We start from the raw sequence: 21,133 nt of genomic DNA, 5'->3' as shown, positions 1-21,133 counted from the left end.
ATAGTTGAGATGTAATGTCTTGCTTAACAACCATGGTGATTCGCTTAACCACAGAAGCAGAAGTGAGTCTGGCACAGTCATGTGATTTTTCGCTTAGCGATTGCAGCTAAGCAGACGGAAGTTGTGGTTTGGGTGGTCTTTGCTCACCTTGGAATTGTGCATCAGAGAGGATCTTGCCATAGTGACTCACATTTTTGTTATGTCCTACTTGAACTACTGCCACAATATGCTCTCAGAAGCTTCAACTGTCCAAAGTGCAACGACCTGTGTGTTAGTCAGCTGGAGCACATTACAGGTAGTCCACACTTATGGGGCCATAAATTGGGACCAGAAACTTTGTTGCTAAGTGTTGTAACACATATGGGTTATTCAGTGGAAAGAGGCAGAAGTCCCAAGTAAGGAATTCAGGGGAGCATGAGGGAGGTAAGCAGGTGCCATAGGGGGTGGGGGACTGCCAAGGGCAGCCTGCTAGGGAGCACAGGCAGGTTGGCATGGGATCCAGGAAGGCCAGCAAAAGGGCTGCAGGCAGATCAAAAGAGGCCTTGGGTGGGCTGGCAGAGATCGCAAGAAAATAAAACGGGGTGGTTGGGGGTGCTGCAGGTGGACAAGCACTGCAAAGGGTGAGAGGGCCAGGAGTGCCACACAGAGGTTCCCCAGGAGAATTCCACAATCAACTCCCTAATGGGCTTCTCAGGAGAAAAACAGCAGGAGCGACTTATTGGGATGACTTCCCTGCAAAGTTGCCCATTGACTTTGCTTGTGGGAAGCCAACAGGGAAGATCACCTGATGTGATTCTCTGTGACACTGTAAACAGGAGCTGGACACCCGAGTATTATAAGTTATCTAAAACACCAGATCTAGAGAGAGCCTTTTACAGAGATGGTGGACAATATATTTCTTGCAATTAGATGTTGACATCCTCCCACATTTAGGAAACTATCCCTCTCTCATCAGCTACTTAAAGGAATCAAGACAAACATCCAGTCCACACATGGCAGAAGATACCCTAAAGAGCATCCATTTCCTTGGAGGACACAAGAATCCCAGGTAATGCAGTAAGACAGAGCACCATTCACTAGATCCTGCTTATCTGGAATCAAGCAAGACCTGAATGGATTTGTGCAACTTTATATCTACTCTTTCCTATCCTCCAGCTTTTCCTACGTTAAAACAAATAAAATATTGTCTTGACTCTCAGCACTCTCACCTTCCGTACAAGCATCTCCACCTTGCCGACTAGAGAAGGTACCAGTCACAGTGGTTTTCCTTCGAAATCTATCAGGGGAACCAAAAGCAGTTGAATTACTAGGTTCTTCATCCACCTTCTCCAACCCCTCACCCTAGGAGATTACTTTCCACCAGAAGCCATCCAGCATTATGCTCCAGCAGCAGTTTAAGCAATTCTCTACAATTTCTCTAGGTTACATTCATCCTCCAACCACTTGTCCTTTTGCACCCACTTTTTCATCCCATTTTTAAACTGAGAAGGGAATACACATTTAGAATTTCTTGTTCAAGAAAGAATTAAATATCCACCAACTAATGCGGCAATCAAGTCAGACTTTGGGGAAATACTGGTTATTTAGAAGCAACATTCACAAGCTCAATCAGAATAGAGTTGGAAGGGAGCTTGATGGTCTTCAAGCAGGAGACCCTATACCATTTCAGACAGGTGGCTGTCCAGTCTTTTCTTAAAAACTGAACAACCTGTTATCCCCTCTGCAGCAGTCCCAGACCTTGGCTCAGAAACAAATCTTGCTATGCTCCATTCCAATCGTGTATGTGAACTACACACCTCTGACAGATCTCCTGGGCTTCTTTCATGGTGTGCCCTGCATGGACAATATCCTCATGTTCGAAGGTCATCATGGCTTGCATCTCCAGGATGGTAGCATAAATTAAGGCATGGTACATGCTCTCTCCAGTCCTGTCAAAAGGGGTCAACAACAAAAGACAAAAGATATGGTTCAAGGCAATACAAGGCTTTGCTGATTGCATTGACATATATGATATACACACCCACAAGCATGCATACATACATATGGCATAAGGCATTAACAAAGGATGAGGATTAATATTTGGAACATCATCATAATTGGAAGGGACCTTGGAGGTCTTCTAGTCAAGCCCCTACTCAAGCAGGAAACCCTATACCATTTCAGATAAATGGCTGTCTCTTTTTAAAAGCCTCCAGTGATGGAGCATCCACAACTTCCGGAGGCAACTCATTTCACTGATTAATTGTTCTAACTGTCAGGAAAATTATCCTTAATTCTAGGTTGCTTCTCTCTTTGATTAGTTTCTATCCATTACTTTTTATCCTGTCCTCAGGTACTTTAGAGAATAAGTTGACCCCCCTCTTCTTTGTGGCAGCCCCTTTAATATTGAAACACTGATATCATGTCATCCATAGTCCTTCTTTTTACTAACTAGACATGCCCAATTCCTGCAACCGCTCTTCATATGTTTTAACCTCCAGGCCCCTAATCATCTTTATTGTTCTTCTCTGCACTCTTTTCAGAGCCTCAACAACTTTTTTATATTGTGGTGACCAAACTGGATGCAGTATTACAAGTGTGGCTTTACCAAGGCATTATAAAGCAGTACTAACACTTTATGCAATCTTGATTCTATCCCTCTGTTAATGCAGCCTAGGATTGCATTGGCTTTTTTGATGGTTGCAACACCTGCAGGCTCATATGTAAATGATTGTCTACTAAGACTTCAAGATCCCTCTCCCAGTCACTGCTATTGAGCCAAGTTTCACCTTATCTGTGATGTATATTTGGTTATTCTTGCCTAAGTGTAAACCTTGCTTTTCTCTACAATGAATTTCATTTTGTTAGATAGTGCGCAAGGTCAAGAAGTTTGAGAATATTCAGTCAAACTTAAATTCTTCTGTTGAATCCTACAAAGTCCAACTACCAATTAGCAGTTAAGTCAATCTATGCTCTGAGAATCAAATCAATGCAGTTTTATCAATAGTGGTGCAGAAAACTAGATGTGGCTTTTTAGTGTAGTAAGGGGATCCAGCCAAAGTGCATGGATTTCAATTATTTCTCCTAATATTTTTCCCACTCTCCCTCCCCACCTGCCCCAGTGCTTTTGCATTTGGTACCCTGTTATACACTTGCATAGTTGATTTATCTGTGGATTATTGTATTTTGGGGGAATCTAGCCACGGTCTGTTAACATACTGAGTTAACAAGCTAATCCATAATATGTTTCATCTGATGTAATTTGGGCTTAGGGTTTAGCATTCATTAAGTGAATGCAGCTTTGCCATCAGCTTTTGCAAAGGAAGAGTTATTGCTTACAAGGGTGGCTTCAGATTTCATCAGCATCAGTTTTGTAACATAGACTTAAACTAGAATGGAAGGCAAAAATCAAACTCTTAATGTGCATTCTACTTAAGGCATTTGTATGTATGTTACTTTTTATAAGCTCAAAACTTAGACAAAAATAAGGTACATTCATTAAAATACAGTAAAAATGATCCTTGATTTTAACAAAATGTATTTTTAAAAAGTGAGTCTACATAACAAAGTTATCCGGTATGACCATTGTATTAATTTTACCTTCTAAAGACCATCTGAGATACATAAATTTAGCAATCTTTCAGAATACATAAGAGTAAGAAGGTATTCTTTCCGTAAATGTTTCACTTCATAGAATGATAGCTGCAGTAAAACAGTTTCCCCACTGTTTTCCCTATCCTTGTTTTAAACAATAGGAGTCATAAACGCTCTGTTCCTAAACTGCATCACTTAACACTGCACAATCTTTACATACTTTGGGTTTGACTAAGACTTATTGTTAAAAGTTATATATATATATATACAGGATGTATAACTTTCTCCATCAATGCCATGGGGATGCTGAAGATCATTTAGCAAAGAGTTGCTCTTATTCAATAACATTTCATTCTAAATTTTGCCACCCAATCTAACAGCACAAGCCTGGCCTCTCTGTAATAAGCCTCCTAAAATACCAACTTCCAGCAGCAATATATTTTTAGAATACCGCAGCAAATATCCTGCTGCCTTCGCCACAAGCTACATGAAATACTTATGAGCTGAATCCCTCACAGGGGAACTAGATAGCTATTTGCATATGAGTATTGTGGAACACTTAACACTGACTTTTCTGGGGAAGCTAGAGGAACATAATTTGCCTTATTTCAGACTTGAAAACAAAAAGGACTCTAGCAAACCAAGCTAATTCCCTCCCCACCCCTCCCATTTGAGTTTATTCAAGTTCAATGTCTGAGAAGCAACTCTTCTTTCATTGCATCCCACAGATTTGCTTCAACGCTATAGCCGCTATAGCCATGAGCATTGTAATTGGGATCCCCTAGTTGGAAAGTGCTGGAGGAAGATTTAATTCAACAGAACAGGTAGGAACCCTGGTAACAGTGGGTAGAAAGGAAGCTGATATCCTGCACTTGTCCTGTGTGCAGGATGAATCAGCTTGGGCATCTCTGATTTACCTGGGCTGCAGCATTTCCAAGCTCTTACTGAACTGGTTATGCAGGAAACAATTCAGTGCCTCCGTGCACTCGGCTAAGGCAGTCTCCAGGGAAGTGCTGTGGGTAAGAAAAGAAGGCTAGTTATCACAGATGTTCTTTTAAGATTTGGAGTAGCACATATTTTCTTGTAGTGACTGTCCATTTAATTATCAGTTTTTAGCCATTTGTAATGGAACTTTTCCTTAAATTGAACATTTGTTTTGGATGAGACAATATTAAGGCAAAGGCACAGATAAAAGATCTTTTGTGGACTTCTACATTTTGGCTATTACTGAAAAACATGGTCTAAGTGGGCAACCATCAAAAGATGCATTGATTTACCTCTATGGGAGGAGCAGCTCTATGAGTTTTAAGAGCAAACAGCAGCATTTAATTCTAGCGATGTCAGCAATTCTAATCCCATCCAGCCCTGAAATAGTTCCCTACCCTTAAATATTTTATTCACAATAGAAATAAATAATATCCTCATTTAATTACCCTCACATTAGCTGTGGAAGGTACCCAGGTTACCAAATAGATAGGAAAGCAATTACTTGCTCATTGACTGATGAAAGGAAGTGTAAATGTGCTATGCTTCTTTCCTAAAGCTATACGCTGTGAAACTTCCCAGGTCTGAGGGCTTCCCTCCCTCCTATAGGGATCAGGAAATGCCCTTCCTCTGGGGTTCTTGAAGGAAGTAGTTGGCTACTTGTCACTTTTGTTTAGCTTAGGTGTCCTCCCAAAGACAGATTTCTTACATTTGACAACACTAAGCAAACACAGCATTTGCCAGTATAGTTACCCCACCTTACTCAAACAGGACTGGCCTTTCAACAAATTCTCCATCTGGTAAACTAGGTTTTATAGGCTGCTGCTATTCCCAGGAAATTTTAGGCAACTTTTCCTGTAAATGTAGAGACCCAGAGCTTTGTATTGATGTTGACCTGGTTTACGTGATCATTTATCTAGCTTAGTTTCCTCTGCATTAACCCATCATAGCTCTTCAAGATTCAAGACAAGCGTCTTCTCCAAATGTAGCTAACCATGTCAGGAATTTACAATTCTTCTTTAAAAGAAGATACTAGAAATATAATCACATACCATTTCAATTTAAAAAACGGGGGAGCACTTAGGAAACTACAGTAGATTCATTTTGACTGAGCTAAAAATTATAATAAAGGGTCATGAGTAGGAAATAGAAGATAGTTATAATTAGCAAAAAGGTGCACCAGCAAAGAGCTAACATATGTAGAAAGTCACTAGGGTGAACGGAATGTAATCTGGCAAAGGAAGCAAAAAGTAACAAGGCATGGATATGTGGGCATGAGAACCAGTTTGTTCTAGTGGTTAAAGCACCAGGCTAGAAACTAGAAGATTATGACTTCTAGTTCCACTTTAGGCATGAAAACCAGTTGGGTAACTCAGTCACTCTCTCTCAGCTCACAACATCAGGCTTCGGTGACAAGTCAATCAGTCCTTTCATATCACAACCAATGGATCAAGAGTTAGTTGATCTGGGAAAAAGTGGTACTTGCAGGAAAACACTAGGAATAAAAATAATGAGTAATTTGCATGTGCACGTGTGCATTTGCTTTCCCTTCATGTTGTGTCCAGTATATGTGTGCCCCGGGCAGCATAAAGTAGGTTACTCTGAGGAAGAGTGGCTTAGAATGGAGGAGTCACCAGGACTCTGACACGGCATTCTTTAGCCTCTCCCACAAAGATCCATTGGGGGACTTTTTCCTGGAATGTTTTTCCCAGCAGCCCCAACTGGATCTAGCCTATTTCTGAACCTGATCTTTCTTTTTCCAGTTTCTCTCTGAGAAACTGGAAACTGGTTCTGCTCTGTTCCAGTTTTGGAGAATTATTCTGCTGACAGAGGGACATAGCTCCCCAGTCCCTTGTGTAATTTCTTCCAACATTCTATTGAGTTGAAAGGTATAAAAAGGTGTTTTTTACTCTGCTGAATGTAAAAACAAAAAACAAAGGGTTACACAGTATCATCTTTGCTTTGTTTTTCTTCCCAAAAAGAAATGATGTTCAAAAAAAGCTAAACAGAACAAACTGACAGCAAGAGAAAGTAGCAACTTAAGATATGGAAAGACATAGCAAATTTGCCTACCAAGAATAAGTTTAAATGCTCTTACTGTATGCATGGCAATATTAAAGTGCTGCTTTTCAGGGTTGGCTAAAAACAGGGGTAGGCAACCCAAAACACTCAAAGAGCCACTTGGACCCGTTTCCCACCAAAAACAAAACACTGGGAGCCGCAAAACCCTTTTGATATCTAAAATGAAGATAACACTGCATATATCCTTTTTTACCTTTATTATAGGTATATATATATACCTATATATATACCTACATATATATGTGTGTGTGTGTGTATATATATATTAAAGGTAAAAAAGGATATATGCAGTGTTATCTTCATTTTAGATGTCAAAAGGGTCTCTCTCTCTGTCTTTCTCTGTCTCTCCCTCCCTCTCTCTCTTTCTCTCCCCACCCCTCTCTCCCTCTCTCCAATCTTCTGCTCACCTGGCAAGCTGGCTTCAAGCTGTTCTCCAACAAGCCGACACACATTCTTATTGGGCTAGCTCAGGAGTAGACAACCTCAGCTCTTTTATGATTCATGGACTTCAACTCCCAGAATTCCTGAGTCAGCATAGCTGGGCTAGCTAGCTCTCTCCTGCCCTTCCTGCTTCCTGCACAGACTCAGCAAAGGGAGGACCCCTGCCCAATAAGCTTTTCAGCTCGTGGGAACAGGGTGAGGCTACTCTCTTTTTTACACACACACACAGAGAGAGAGAGAGAGACAGAGACAAGCTCTGTCTCTGTCTCTCTCTGCAAATGGCAGAGGAAGCTGGGATCCACAGGGGAAGGTTCAAAGAGCCGCATGCGGCTCCGGAACCGCAGGTTGCCGACCTGTGGCTAAAAATGATGCCAGTTGCAGAAACAGCTAACTGTATTTTTAGCCCTTATTCTACCTCAGCAATGAAGCAGAGCCTCCTTTGTGCCAATTACTGGCAGGAGTCTGAGCATTGAAGAAACACAGCAAAGCAGTGGTTCTCCTGTGGGAAGAGAAATCAGGAAAACATCTCTTCAATTGCCATTCCATGGGAGAGTGCCAGGGAAATTCATCCCCCAAAGACCTGATCACCATCCTTCTCTTCCCCTACTGGTCCTACTACCCAAGCAGGGTGGAAGCCACAATTCTGCAGAAAAGCTGCCCATGATTGCCAGCTTAAGAGTTATGTGGAACCAAGAGCCACCAGAGAAGCAATTCCATCTATATCTGTCCAAGACTACAAGATATGTCACCTGGATACATAGCAGCAGCACACAGATGGCACACCTTGAAACAACCATTGCAGGCTGTTATTCACATCAGCAACAATCCATTTCTGACAAATATCAAGGTTATATATTTCTAGTTGTCTATTAATTTAGTATTGGATACCTGGTATAGCGTTCCACAGTTTAGGCTCTGCAGCATAAGCTATAGAAGAATGACGGCCAGCCATATCTCGGGGAAGTGCCTTTGCAGATGGTATTCCTATGGTACAGTGGACTTTCCATAGGCGACTGTGGGATATCTCAATGCCAGAAGAACTTATACTCAAAAAGATTTGCTTCCCCTCCTTCTCTTACCAAAGGTTGTCAGACAGAGCAGTGTGAGAGATGGCTTTTTCCATAGAGGAGGATTATCCCATTGCCAAAAAGCAAATGGCCCTAAACATCAGAGATGGGACATACCTCAAATGGTTAGTAGGAAAGAGGACAGGCCTCCAACTCTAAATTAATCTTAGAACAACCAGCTGCAGATTAAACCATCAACACCAACACTTATGATGGTAGAACTGAAAAAACACCAACTTTTGCAGCATAGCAAGAAACTATGAAAGGAAATTGCTTTTGCAGGGGTGGGATGAATGGTTGTCTTCACACTGGGGCCAGAAGGACACATAAATGAGACCATAGGCCCCCAAATCAAATTATCTAAAATCCTAAAGAAGGTTGTGAAGTTTATCATCTTGGAGCAACTTTTTATGGTGTTTGGGAAAGCATAGGGGATGGGCCTAGTGCTAAAAGATTGAAGAATGGGAAATCCTTAAAAGGGGTAAAAAAGAAGATCTAGATTAGTCAGCTTAATGTCGATTACCAGACAAAACTCTGAAACAAATAAGTATCTGATCACTGAGCATTTGGAGAAGAATGTATTGTTGGCAGGAGCCATAGGTTTGTTAAGAATAAGTCATGCCAGACCAACATTTTTTTTTTGGGGGGGGGGACAGAATTTAGTTTACTGTTAGCGTGCAGTGAGCATAATGTATCTTCATTTTAGCAAAATATTTAATAGTCTTTTATGAGACCCCAGTAGGGGAGATGACAAACGATGGACTGGAAAATGTTACCATTAGATTGGTACAGAACCAAGACAATAATTATACCCAACAATGAAAATGACTGGCTCTGCATCAAGCTAAAAAGAGACATGTTGAAAGCATTTTTCAGAGATCCTGTCTAATATCTATACTGTTCAACATATTTATAAAAATTTGTATAATAGAAAATATTAAATCTGTGAACAAGGAAAGATGGGGGTAGCAAATGTCTTGGGGAGGAGGTAATATCAAGATTCATAGCAATCTTGACAATTGGCAGATAACATCAAAATGAATTTCAACAAGAATAAATTCAGTATTCTGAATTTGAGTAGGAAAACCTGAAGGTATAATTGTAGGATAGGAGAAAGGATCCTGGGCAGTTGTATATATGAAAACAATCTTGGGTGTCTTGATGGATCACTGGCTGAATATAATGTGGTACAGCTGTAAAAATAGTAAATGCAATTCTAGGTAGCATTGATAGAAATATAATATCATGAAGTTATTGTTCCTTTCTATCAGACCATATTTATGATATTGTATCTATTTCTAAGCACAAAATTTTAAGAAGGATGTTGACAAAGTAGAATACAGGTAGTCCTCGACTTTCAACAGTTCATTTAGTGCAGCGGTTCTCAACCTATGGGTCGCGACCCCATTTGGGGTCGATCGACCATTTCACGGGGGTCGCCAAGCAAGGCTGTCCGCCATTTTTTTTGTACGCCATTTTTTCCCCCTTTTCTGGCGGGTGCCTTACCTCCCTTGCGCTGGGCCAGCTGGTGGTCGGCCTGCTCCGTCTCTACCGCTTGCCAGCTACGCCTTGGCCGGCGCAGGGGGCGGAACGACGCATGCGCGGCGCTCCCGGGCAGGGAAAGTCCTCGACTTACGACCGGTTGGGTAGTCCTCAACTTACGACCGGTTTAGTCCTCGACTTACGATCACTTTAGTCCTCGACTTACGACCAGTTGGGGGTCACGGCATTAAAAAGGTTGAGAACCACTGATTTAGTGACTATTCAAAGTCACAATGGCACTGAAAAAAGTGACTTATGACCCATTTATCACACTTATGGCCATTGTGGCCTCCCCATGGTCACATAATCAAAATTCACATGCTTGGCAACTGGGTGTCTTGATGGATCATTGACTGAATATAATGTGATACATCTGTAAAAATAGCAAATGCAATCCTAGGTAGCATTGATAGAAATTTATGATGGTCCGGGGATCACGTGATCCCATTTTGTGACCGTCTGACAAGCAAAGTTAATGGGGAAGCCAGATTCACTTAACACCCATGTTATTAACTTAACAACTGCAGGGATTCACTTAACATCTGTGGTAAGAAAGGTCATCAAAATGGCAAAACTCACTTTACAAATCTCTCACTTAACAACAACAAAAATGGGCTCAGTTGCAGTTTTAAGTTGAGGACTACCTGTTATGTCCATGGGACCAGTAAGGGACTTGGAAGATAAACTTACAAGGGAAGTTTGGAGGCACTATTCATGTTTTGCCTGGACAAGAGAAGACTTGGGTAAGCTGTAAATTAGACCACACAAGTTTCTGCCAGTTAAATGGCAGAGCAAGTTGCAGTAGTGGGAAGCAGAGTTGATGAGACCCATGCGCCCAGAGATGGCTTCACAAGCGTGGAGGGGGGAGGTTGTATGTTTGTATCTTCCCTTTAAAGAAATCCAATGAATTCTACAATGTAAGAATTCCTCAAATCTTACATTCTAACATAGCCTTGCTCTTAGACACAGGTGTCAAACTCAATCGCTTCACATGACGTATTGTGTCATATCACAAGGTTTTTTGCCTTTGTGGAGCCGGGGTGGGTGTGGCCTGCCCATGACGCATCTGACCCAGGGGCTGTCAGTTTGACACCCTTGCTCTTAGGTAACAAAACTGCGAGCTTAATAAAGATCCTGTCAGTCACATTACCAGCCACAATAATCAATATTGATTTAATGCACTTTGCAGTTTCTCATGATTATAATGTTAGGTAGTAATATTAGGTGATATTATTAGGTGATAAATAACCAATTAATGACAATCTCACATCCTTGACTCTAGGAACTTACTTTGCAATGTAGTAACTGCAGCAGAGTTCTGTATCAATATCAATTTGACTTATTCAAGAAAAATGCATGACACTAAATTAAGAGGTAGTTATCTATCATAGGTGCTTCATGGAGAAGTGCACCTACTTGTGAGAGACGCAGAAAAATATAGACAACTTTGTGTTTTTGTAAACAATACCAAGTCTAAATTGAGAGTGTACCAACTCAGTCAGTGAGGTGGTTTATCAGTAAACAATGGGAGCAAACAGCAGGAACAAAACAGGACTACCACTGGCACTGAGTCATGAGGCAGGCAGGCAGGCAGTCTGGGCTACAAAAATCGAGATGATCTTTATATGGAAGCAAACCTGCCATATGCTGGTAGTAGTTATATGATTTCTGCAGCCCAGATATAGTAGTACTCCCACTAGAAAGTGGTCACCATCCCAGTAACTAGCAAATGCAGCATGTACAAAGCCAGGCCATGCTTCAGCTCTCATAGAGGGCATAATCTTCTGTGCAAGCACCCAGTACTATAGAAAATTTTGTCTCCCTTTCATCAACAGGTTTGAATGCATTTGCACCTTCATTAGATATATATTTTATGTGGGTGTTAGGGGACGAGAAGAAAGTTCTTAGATGAATAATCTATAACTTAATTAACCAAGTACATGATGCACGACAAATTCAGTTTGAAAACTATGAAAGTTGTCTGTTAAAAACAGAAGACCATGCTATATCTCTTCGGAGTAAAGGATGAGCCTGGGAGACCCTGATTCAAATCCATTCTCACCAATAAAAGTTGATAGGGTGAACTTTTGTTCAGTCACTCTGCCTCTCACTCTAACCTACTTCACAGAGGAGTTATTAATCACTTTTAAATAACTATAGAATCAATAAGATCCAAGGCAAGTGGTTGTGAGATAAAAGTGGAGAAGAAAAAAGAGTGCACACTGATTTGAGCTCCTGGAGGAAATTTGGTACATAAATCTAACTAAGTAGCAGTAGTAGCAACTCGCTTTACAAAGGATAGTAATTTTAAGATAATAATTTTAAAAAGTAGGATTTTAATTTCCTTGATTCCTCCAACAAATATTGTAGAAATTGTAGTCCTGAAGAATTAGAGACACCAGATTTTCTATGCAAAGGTTAACTGATATATCCTATAAGAAAATTCTCTAACTTTTTCAATTTATTTGTTTTGCTTTAATTTGGGGAAGTTTAAAGTTAGTAACAGTGGAATGCTAGCTGCAATAGAATAATAGAGTTGCCATGTCCTGAAACAAGCCATGCCCCATGCTGCATCTCTGTGATCAATTATTTATCCAGATGAATTTAATAACAATTATTATTATAGCAGTAGTATCATAAATCCACCTAATCACCATTGATTCAGTGAACTTAAACTAATGCTAATCACTTCCTTATTCAGAGGGTAAGCACTATATCTTTTTCATTACCACAGCTCCGGAAGAGGGAGCTCACTCCAAACTTGGGTGGCACCTTATTTCTTGATTTTTTTTCCTGCAGGTTAATTTTTAATTCTATTAAAAATCAATTAAAATTGGGATGGGGACCCACCTGAGAGTTTTGCCCTGAGAGTTCTACTTACAGTCCTGCACTGGCACAATCAACTTGGGAAGTTGCTGGGACATCCGGGTGACCATTATTAGAACTAGAATGCTGATTTAAATTGGTCTCTGGTGTACTCCATGTAAGAGCGGCTGTTCTAGTTCAGAAGGGTGACAATACCTGTGTATCATAGGTAGAGAAAGTGGGTCTGCTTCTAACACTTTCTACTATGCTGATGCCAATGTGTCAGAGTGGATAAAGGGGCTGGGCTAGGACTAAAAAGACTTAGGTTCACAGCTATTGATAGATTTGGGGCCAATTACTCTTCTTTAGCTCAATTGCCTCTCAAATTGTTATTGTGGGGATAAATGGAAGGAAATAATGAAATACAGTGCTTTAAAATTCAACTTTCAATTTTAGATTTCAGCAGACAGATTTTTCAATTTCAAGTATTTGTTGTTTTAAATTGAATTTCTTTTAGGGATGCAGATATGACAAGATGGTTGCCTTCCATTATATGATTAGATTTTTCAGAATGGAAAGTTTATAGGTAAGTAATCATTTGCAAACTCCTCAGGAGCATAACTGAAGCAGATTTCACTTGGGTTTGGGAAAGGTTAGAAATAAGCTCAGTATTTAACTGCTCAAATGTCAGTTGTCTGGATTTGTTAAATCCCTATCGCAATTCCCACCATCCAGTCTGGAACGGGATAGAGAGGGAAGGGAAGGGAACGGAACGGAGACGAAAGATCCTGAAAAGTTGGATGGGGACGAGATCAGCAAGTGGGTTTCCCTGGCGGCTCCGGGACAGCGCTGGTCTTCTTCCGCCGTCCCCTCCCAAGGACCCCCTACATCTCTCCCAGCCATCTTCCGCGCCCATCCTATCCCTCCCCAAACCTATTATCCCCGGAGGGCAGGGGTCCTACGCCTAGTCCACTGCCAGCTGCTAGTAATCCGCCCAAAGGGGGAGCGCCCATTTTGCAAACTTTCTATCGGCTTAATAAATCATCCCCTCGGTATGGATGCCAGACTTTGGTTTCTCTCGCGGGGACCGAGGCTGCGTTTCTTTTCCCAAGACCCGGCACTGGTGGGGAAGAGGAGCGGCGCTTGGGGGCTCCTCTGTCTCCGGGGCTGGTCGCAGCTTGGGAAGTGGGGCTCTCCCCCTCCAGGGAGAGGAGCAGGGATGCTCCATCGCCTCGGGCTGCCCGACGCCTCCTCGAGCCGGAGCCATCTTCGCAAGACGGGCCTGGCTCAACGGGAGGGGCCCGGAAACCCGCGCTTCACCCCCTTCGTCCTCGCCCGCTTGGAGCCACGTTCGTGTCTCCGGTGTGAGAGAGCGCTTTCTTCGGCTTCGTGGCTCTCGTCGCCCGCCCGGGAGTGACTCTGCATTGCGGATACCTGAAGCGGGCGAAGCAAAGCGCTCCCCTCGCCACGAGGAAGAAAAGGAAGCGGGGGGCGGAAGACGAGATGGAGACGAGGGCTTTCAGCACCCAGCCGCTTCGCCCGCCGCCTTACCTCGTCCTCCTCTTGTCGCTTTCCAGAGCCATGCTGGAGGGCGCGAACCAAGCCAGCTCAGAAGCGGGACTCGCGGCTGTCGCTTCGAGGCCGTTGAGACGACACGCAGGCGAAACTGCCGGTCCGGCCTGGGCAGACTCCGCCCCGCAGGTGCCTCGCTGCCCCTACCTGAACCGCGCTGCGTAGGTGACGCCGCGGCTCTGCCACCGTCTCTTTTCTCGCCCCATCGCCGAGTTTCCATTCAAGTTTTCGGAGGGAGGTGGAAGCCAACGGCGCCACACAATCGCACTTGCCCTTTCCTCTTCCTCTTTCCCAGCAATTGCTACTTTCTGTATTTCTTTTTCCTGGCGGGGGCTCTTAAAACCGCTTCCCTGTAGGAAAGATTTTGCCTGCCCTCTGGCTAGTCAAGCAAAAGGAGGAGGTCCCTCTCGATCCCATCACCTTATGGAGGGGATCCGAAGCGCTTGCAGCCCTTACAGCAACTCTACTGAAATTAGACAGGTCAATATGATTACATACACGATAGGTTGAGCCTGAAAGATTACAGGCGGTCCTCCTTTAACAATTGGGATCTCCGCGGCTTGTGAAGTGAAACCACAACTGTACTTATGATCTCACTTCAGTTTTTCTTTGCTTTACAAATTTGCAATGAACATAAGTGCAAGATTTTGTCATAATGTTGTTTTCATCACTGTCAGAATAACGGGAGTTGGAAGGGACCTTAAAGATCTTCTAGTTCTTGACCCCCTGCTCAAGCAGGAGACCCTATACTATTCAAGACAAATGAATGTTCAAGAACTAAACAAGGACAATGTATAATATGGTAGAAGTTTACAGTTAGCCTTTGATTTATAACCATTTAACGTTAAACTATTAAACGTTACACTGTATGTCACTGAAAAAAGTGACATACAACCAGTCCTTTCACTTATGACTAGTGCAGTGTCTTTGAGATATGTGATCAAAATTTGGGCACTTAGCAACTGGCATGTATTTATGACAGATGCAGCCATTTCAATCTTCTCAGGGAGCTTCGGACAAAATCAATAGAGAAAGCTGGATTCACTTAATGACCATGTGATTTAATTGCTATGGTAAAAAAGATCATAACATTGGGCACTACTTAACTGCATCGCTTAGCAACAGTTCTGATCCCAGTTGTGGTTGTAAGTCAAGGATTATCTGTATAGTAGAACTCAGTTTCAAATCAAGGATAATTAACTGATGTTGCCAATTTAGACCAACTCAGAAAACAGATACCAGTACTACCTCTTCCTCAACTCCGAACACTGAGATCCGTGTCCTTTCGAAAGCAATTCAATAATTGAACCTGGATACTCTGACACAATTTAAGACCTTTTGATGACATTTAGTAGAACTCAACTAAAGCTTCTGTGTATATTGTAAAAGTATCCAGGCAGAACTATTCTAAGACGTTTTGCTGCCTAAACCCTAGTACAAAGATTAAGATACTTTCTCCCTTCACTAGGTTTATTCCAACGGTGATAGGGGATATCTTCCACATCCTAGGGTGGCAGGCTAACTTAGAAAGTGTAGACATGCCATATAATCTATACTCTCCTGACTTCCAGCTTCATCATCACTCCGACAGGTTGTTGTTTCCAACCCGAATGATATAGCTAGTATTACTGAACCAACAGCCATCACAGCAATTATTTTCATGGGGAGAACCCAGGGCTCATTGGGCTAGCATATATAAAAAGTTGATTAAAAAATCAAAACTGCAACTAGGAAAGTGTCCATGAATGGAAGTTCTACAGATTCCAAACAGATAGCACTGGACAGTCTATTTCCGAGTCTCATTTTATAATTATGTTCCCCTTGTAACCCTATTCACTGCAAATACGAAGCAAGAGAAAAGCTACATATTATTTGCTTCTTAAAATAACTTCCATTTTCTTTCAGGTTTTTATTTCACTTACAGGAAATAAGCATCATTAGGCGTGGCTGGGTGGGGGTGGGCAGTGAAAGCACCATAAGTTATCCCAGCTGTTCCCTCTGCTATCAACTTTGTTAAAGGCCATAAAGTGGATACATCAGCAGCCACTTTTAGTAACAGGATGCCAATGTGTGAAATGAAAGTATGACCTGGCTACCAAAAGAAATGCCAGTCTCAGCTGCTTCTCTAAAATGTGTTTCACAAACAGTAAGAGCCTTTTCATTTATATCTTCTGCAAGAAACAGGGTAGCTTCACTATCTCCTCCTGATCTGTTCAATCCATAATGTGGTCAAACCTGCTTTTTTTCTTAAGAAAAAAAAAGTGTTGGTGAACGGGGAGATGGTATGAGGAAGTCCACAGGGAAAATATTTTAAGCAGCTGATTATCTGTTTAATAGCAAAGAATTGCATAACTTTTCATATAACTCAAGAACTAAGTATATTTTGTATAATCAGATTTATATGCACGCATAAGATAGAATCCTATATTCTGAAATAAAAATGCAGCTCAGCTTAAAAAACAAACTGGAAAGGAACATAGGTTGTTTGCTCTGTGGACATTGTGCATGGAAAAAAATCATTCCTATTTACTCTTTATGAATGTTCAGGGAAAAATACACAGTATTTTATTCTTCAAGGACTTCTCAAATTTTCTTCAGATACTTTATACTAGTTTATTTAACATCCAATGTTGTTTGGTGTCTGAAATGAATTTTGCAGTATTTGATAATTGCCATGTGATGTTTTTCTAGTACAGTACAAAGAGGCTTGTGGTTTTAAATTTCTAGGGAAATAAATCATGTCTAGTTGTGCATTGTGGCAAGTTCTATGATCATACTTTTAATTGATATCATTTAGTGTTGGTCAACGTAACTGACAACATATTTACTAAGTGTACTGTACACTCAATATATAGAATAAGTGTACATAGCAATTACATCAATAGCAATAGCAAAGCTACCTATAAAATCCAGATCAATGTTTCAAAGAAGCCATAGCTTTTCAGAAGATTTGGAAGCTATGGATAAGCCATATTGTTTATTTTATTAATGCTTTTGAGTCAATGTTGACTTTTGACAACTGCCTGGACTAGTCCCAGCAGTTTTCTTGGCAAGAGTTTGGAAATGGTTTGCCCTTGCCTACTTCCTAGGAATGAGGGGCTGACTGGCCCAAAGTCTCCAAGCTGGCTTTGTGCCTAAGGCAGGACTAGAAATTTCCCAATTTCTAGTGTAGTGCCTTAACCACTACACCAAACTGGTTCTCTATATTGTTTATTACAGAGGTATATTTAATTTTACACCAAATTGGCAGACAGCACATTCTTTTAAAAAACAGCACTTAATACATAAAATGTACAATAATTAGGAGAAATCTGATATGCTATTTCAAGCTGTAAAGTTAAGAAATGGCAGTCTTTAAAAAAAATAAAATTTAAAATTCTTATTATAAATTAAATAGTGGATTTGGAAAACTCACTGATATTTTGATTGTGTTCATTCTCTAAAATGCTTTTCTTTTATGTTCACTTTTTTTTTAAAAAAAACCAAACATTTAGATCTACAGTTCAGAAACAAATGCACCTCAGCCAATAAAAATTACATAACTTCCTAGTAGTTGTAGAAATCAGTGTTGGTGCTTCTAAATCTTGTTGCACTATAATAGACATATTTCAAATAGCTGCCTTTTTTTCCCTTGATCATTCACATCCAGATCTCAAAAATCTCCCAAAATCTTCAGAAATGAAGGGAAATCCAGAGGGTTTAAAAGAGGTGGCTATCAGAAAAAGAGATGTCATCCCAACAGTAGGACTGCAAGATGAAACCAGTCCACCTGAAGGGTTACAGCAAAACTGCTTCCAGGAGCCCGCTATAGCACTTCCACAAAAGCCAAGGGCTGTTGTTTCATCTCACAGCAGCAATCTGGCCTTTCCACTGCCATCCCAGTGGTGCCTCAAAAGGAGGTTCCTTAGCAACTGCAGTGCAAGCCCCAGCAACAATATTCCAGAGACTTGTCTTCTGCCATCCATCCCTGGAGAAACTGTGGCAATGTGGCAAGTCAGTCTCCTTTGTCACTATCTAGTGACTTGCCAACAAAGCTTTAAGCCCTGAAGGGAAATGGACAGCCTAAACTAGAATTGGGAAGAGACAAAAGAGATTCAGAAAAACAATATCCTTCTGTGGAAAGGGCTATCTCTCACAGGAAAAAAATAACATTGGGACACAGCTAATTTGGATCTAGCCAAGAGCTACCTGAGTTGTTGCAAGCAGATTCCACAAGGGCAGAAAAGTTCTGAATCTTTTCAGAAGGCTTCAGTTCACACTTGAGACTCTACAGCTAATCTTATGAAAATTCCTTTTTCAAGCAGTTTAGGCACTTTAAAATGTTAAGCAGATTTTCTAGCTCAGGTCAATTCAATTTTCATCTACAGAGAGCAGCCTAAAGGTTTTGAGTCACCATTTCTTGAAGAGCCCATACCCTTTTACACTTTTCTCAGGCTGAATCCACAAATCACCATGGTTCTTTATTTTACAGGTCTTCCACTTTTAATTCAAGAGAATTTCATTATCATTACCTCAGTGATAAATTAGGACTCCATGTCCTAAATCAGCTTTCCCCAATTTGGAATGCTGTGGTTGTGTACTTAGCTACACAACTCCCTAATCATCAGCATCAAATCTATCAATAAAACACCAAATAGGGCAAGGACTCTTACAGGTAAAGAATGATAATATTAGTGCAAGATGACACATGCCATTAATGTATCTCACTCTCAGTAGGCAATGATTTTAAATTAATTATGCAGCATCTGGGAATCTTAATGTGATTGTGTTTCAGATAATTATTTTAAATTATATCTATGCTAATTTCACATGGTAAGGAAAAGGAACATTTTTAGGACATTTGATGATTTCACAATGCCCATCAATTTTGCCTGAGATTTTTTTTTTATATTCTAGATCAAACAGCTTGTTATCAGCAAATATGTTCTTAAATAGAACAGATATTAACAACTTGGCACTCAACCTGCTTGTATTCCTTACCTATGCTCCATTACAATGAATTATTTAAAGATATGGTTTTAATTTTATGACTTGAATAATGGATTAAATGTAAACTCTGTATATTGTCCACCATCTAACAAGTTATCCCTAAAAAGTCACAATCTAACTATTTTTCAAAAGCATTTTATATTAATTTGTTCACTTTTTACATTTGGATCACTTCTACATGGAATTATTGGGGGGGAAAACTTCTCCATAATAGGCAAAACAATACGAGGAAAACAGGTAAGATTGAAGAAGCATGTTGGAGACAAAAATAGTCAAGTATTATAGTAGTTTCATTGTTTAAGTGCTATGAGCATTTTGCAGATTTACAACTTTGAAAACCAACAGCACTTAAAAAAAATACATTCCTACATTATATCCTTTCCCATAAACAATTCCTTCCATTTGAACCTTTCAGCAAAGCCTTTGCCTCTCAATGTAGACGGTACTCTTATTCCTATAGTCAGGGTCAAACCTACAAAACAGAATCCAGACATTGGCAAATAATAACAGGCCTCATACAGGAGAGCAGATGGTGCTAGAAGAGAGGGAACTGCTGCTTCTAAGCATTAATCTCATGTAATTAGCCAATTTGGGAAGAGGCAGCCAAAAGACAGCTGATAAATTTGTACCTTTGCCCATACAAATGCAAACATGCTTCCTCCCTTTGCTACAGTCAGCAGGCACTAGGCAAAAATGAGCAAGTTGGATTTGAATTACTTATTCAGAGGACACCTGCCATTAATCATAATCTTGCTTGGACAGGTCACCCAATTTGAGAATCTAGCTCCCAGCCAAAATTCTCTGGGCACCGATAGCACCCATTTTACTGAGCCAGCTCTACATATGAGATACTCAGGACATCAAAAGCCTGTAAGAATAGAGAGGCATCCAGACTGAGAGCAATCTCTGTATTGTTGAGCAAAGGCCCCAGGTGGTGCTGATCAAAAGAGGCCATTATGCAGCAAATAACCACCAATGTGATTAAAAATTGCCTCCAAGCAGGGAACATTATATCAGATGAGCCCAGCTCTTTCTTCCTGTCTGTAGAGAATAAGAGCTGAGTATTTTATAATTCTGAATAGACAGAATTGTCAGCTACTAGAAATTGGACACAAACTGATGCCTTAATTTTACTATACAGGTAATCCTCAATTTACAACTATTTAAAGTGACAGCACTGAAAAGTGACTTATGGCTGGTCCCGATACATGTAACCGTCACAACATCCCTGCAGTCACCTGATCAAAATTTGGGCACTGGTATGTATTTATCATGACTGCAACATCACAGGGACATGTGATCACCATTTGGAATCTTCCCAGGGGGCTTTTGACAAGCAAAGTCAATGGGGAAGTTGGATTTATTTAACGTGATTCACTTAATGACCACAGCAGAAAAGGTAGGAAAATCGAGCACAACTCATTTAATAACCACATCATTTATTGATGGGAATTCTGGTTTCAGTTCTGGTCATATGTCAAGGACTACCTATATGACTCAAGACAATAAATGCAGCTGGGATCACACTAAGCCATAATTGAGTTGGCTAGCTTTGGATTAAGACATTAAGTGAATCCATTTATTGTGTGTGTAAATTGTGGCTCATGGTTTAGGATTTTGTGTGAAGACAGTTACTTAAAACAATTAAGTAAACCATAGACTAGCGTGATGTATGAAACCACTATCCTCCATTCTTCAGTTTTCCTTGCACAAAGCTTTGCAAATTTCCTTTCTAAGACAGCAATGCAAGTTTTAGCAAGTTAGCAGCCAAACTGTAGAGTGAAAATCCACTAATTTCCATCCTACTTAGTCAATATCTTTCTAATAGTGCAATGCTGTTTCAAACAAGTGCTTCAGAGGAAACAGATTATGAAAGTTGCACCTATTTTCAACTCTTTAAAGCAGTCATGCAACCCATGAAGACACAGCTGCTTTAAAAAGTTGTAGAGAAGTGCAAATTTCATACTCTGTATCATACTTTTAGTAACTTCAGAAATCCATTTTCTTTCTTCCAAAACATAATTGCTTTGCTGAGAACTCTTCTCATCCAAACAATTCCCTTGAGAAATAAAGAACCA

General features: G+C 40.7%; 1 protein-coding gene across 1 annotated transcript in view; it reads right to left on the bottom strand.

The window, feature by feature from the left end:
* Positions 1-14,178, bottom strand: part of LOC107285134 (tetratricopeptide repeat protein 39A) — a 56,219-nt gene extending 42,041 nt beyond the window's left edge. Inside the window, exons 1-4 of the mRNA XM_015813286.1 lie at positions 14,046-14,178; positions 4,491-4,586; positions 1,797-1,928; positions 1,209-1,276 (exon numbers count right to left, since the gene is read on the bottom strand). Of these exons, the coding sequence (XP_015668772.1) occupies positions 1,209-1,276; positions 1,797-1,928; positions 4,491-4,586; positions 14,046-14,077 (328 nt within the window). The 5' untranslated portion in view covers positions 14,078-14,178. The remainder of the gene's footprint in view (positions 1-1,208; positions 1,277-1,796; positions 1,929-4,490; positions 4,587-14,045) is intronic.
* Positions 14,179-21,133: the final 6,955 nt, after the last annotated feature.

This window comes from Protobothrops mucrosquamatus, unplaced genomic scaffold (assembly GCF_001527695.2).
Source record: "Protobothrops mucrosquamatus isolate PMUCROS unplaced genomic scaffold, P.Mucros_1.0 scaffold150, whole genome shotgun sequence".
Classification (NCBI taxonomy): Eukaryota; Metazoa; Chordata; class Lepidosauria; order Squamata; family Viperidae; genus Protobothrops; species Protobothrops mucrosquamatus.
Note: the sequence above shows the minus strand (reverse complement) of the source record. Positions and strands in the feature narration are given on the sequence as shown.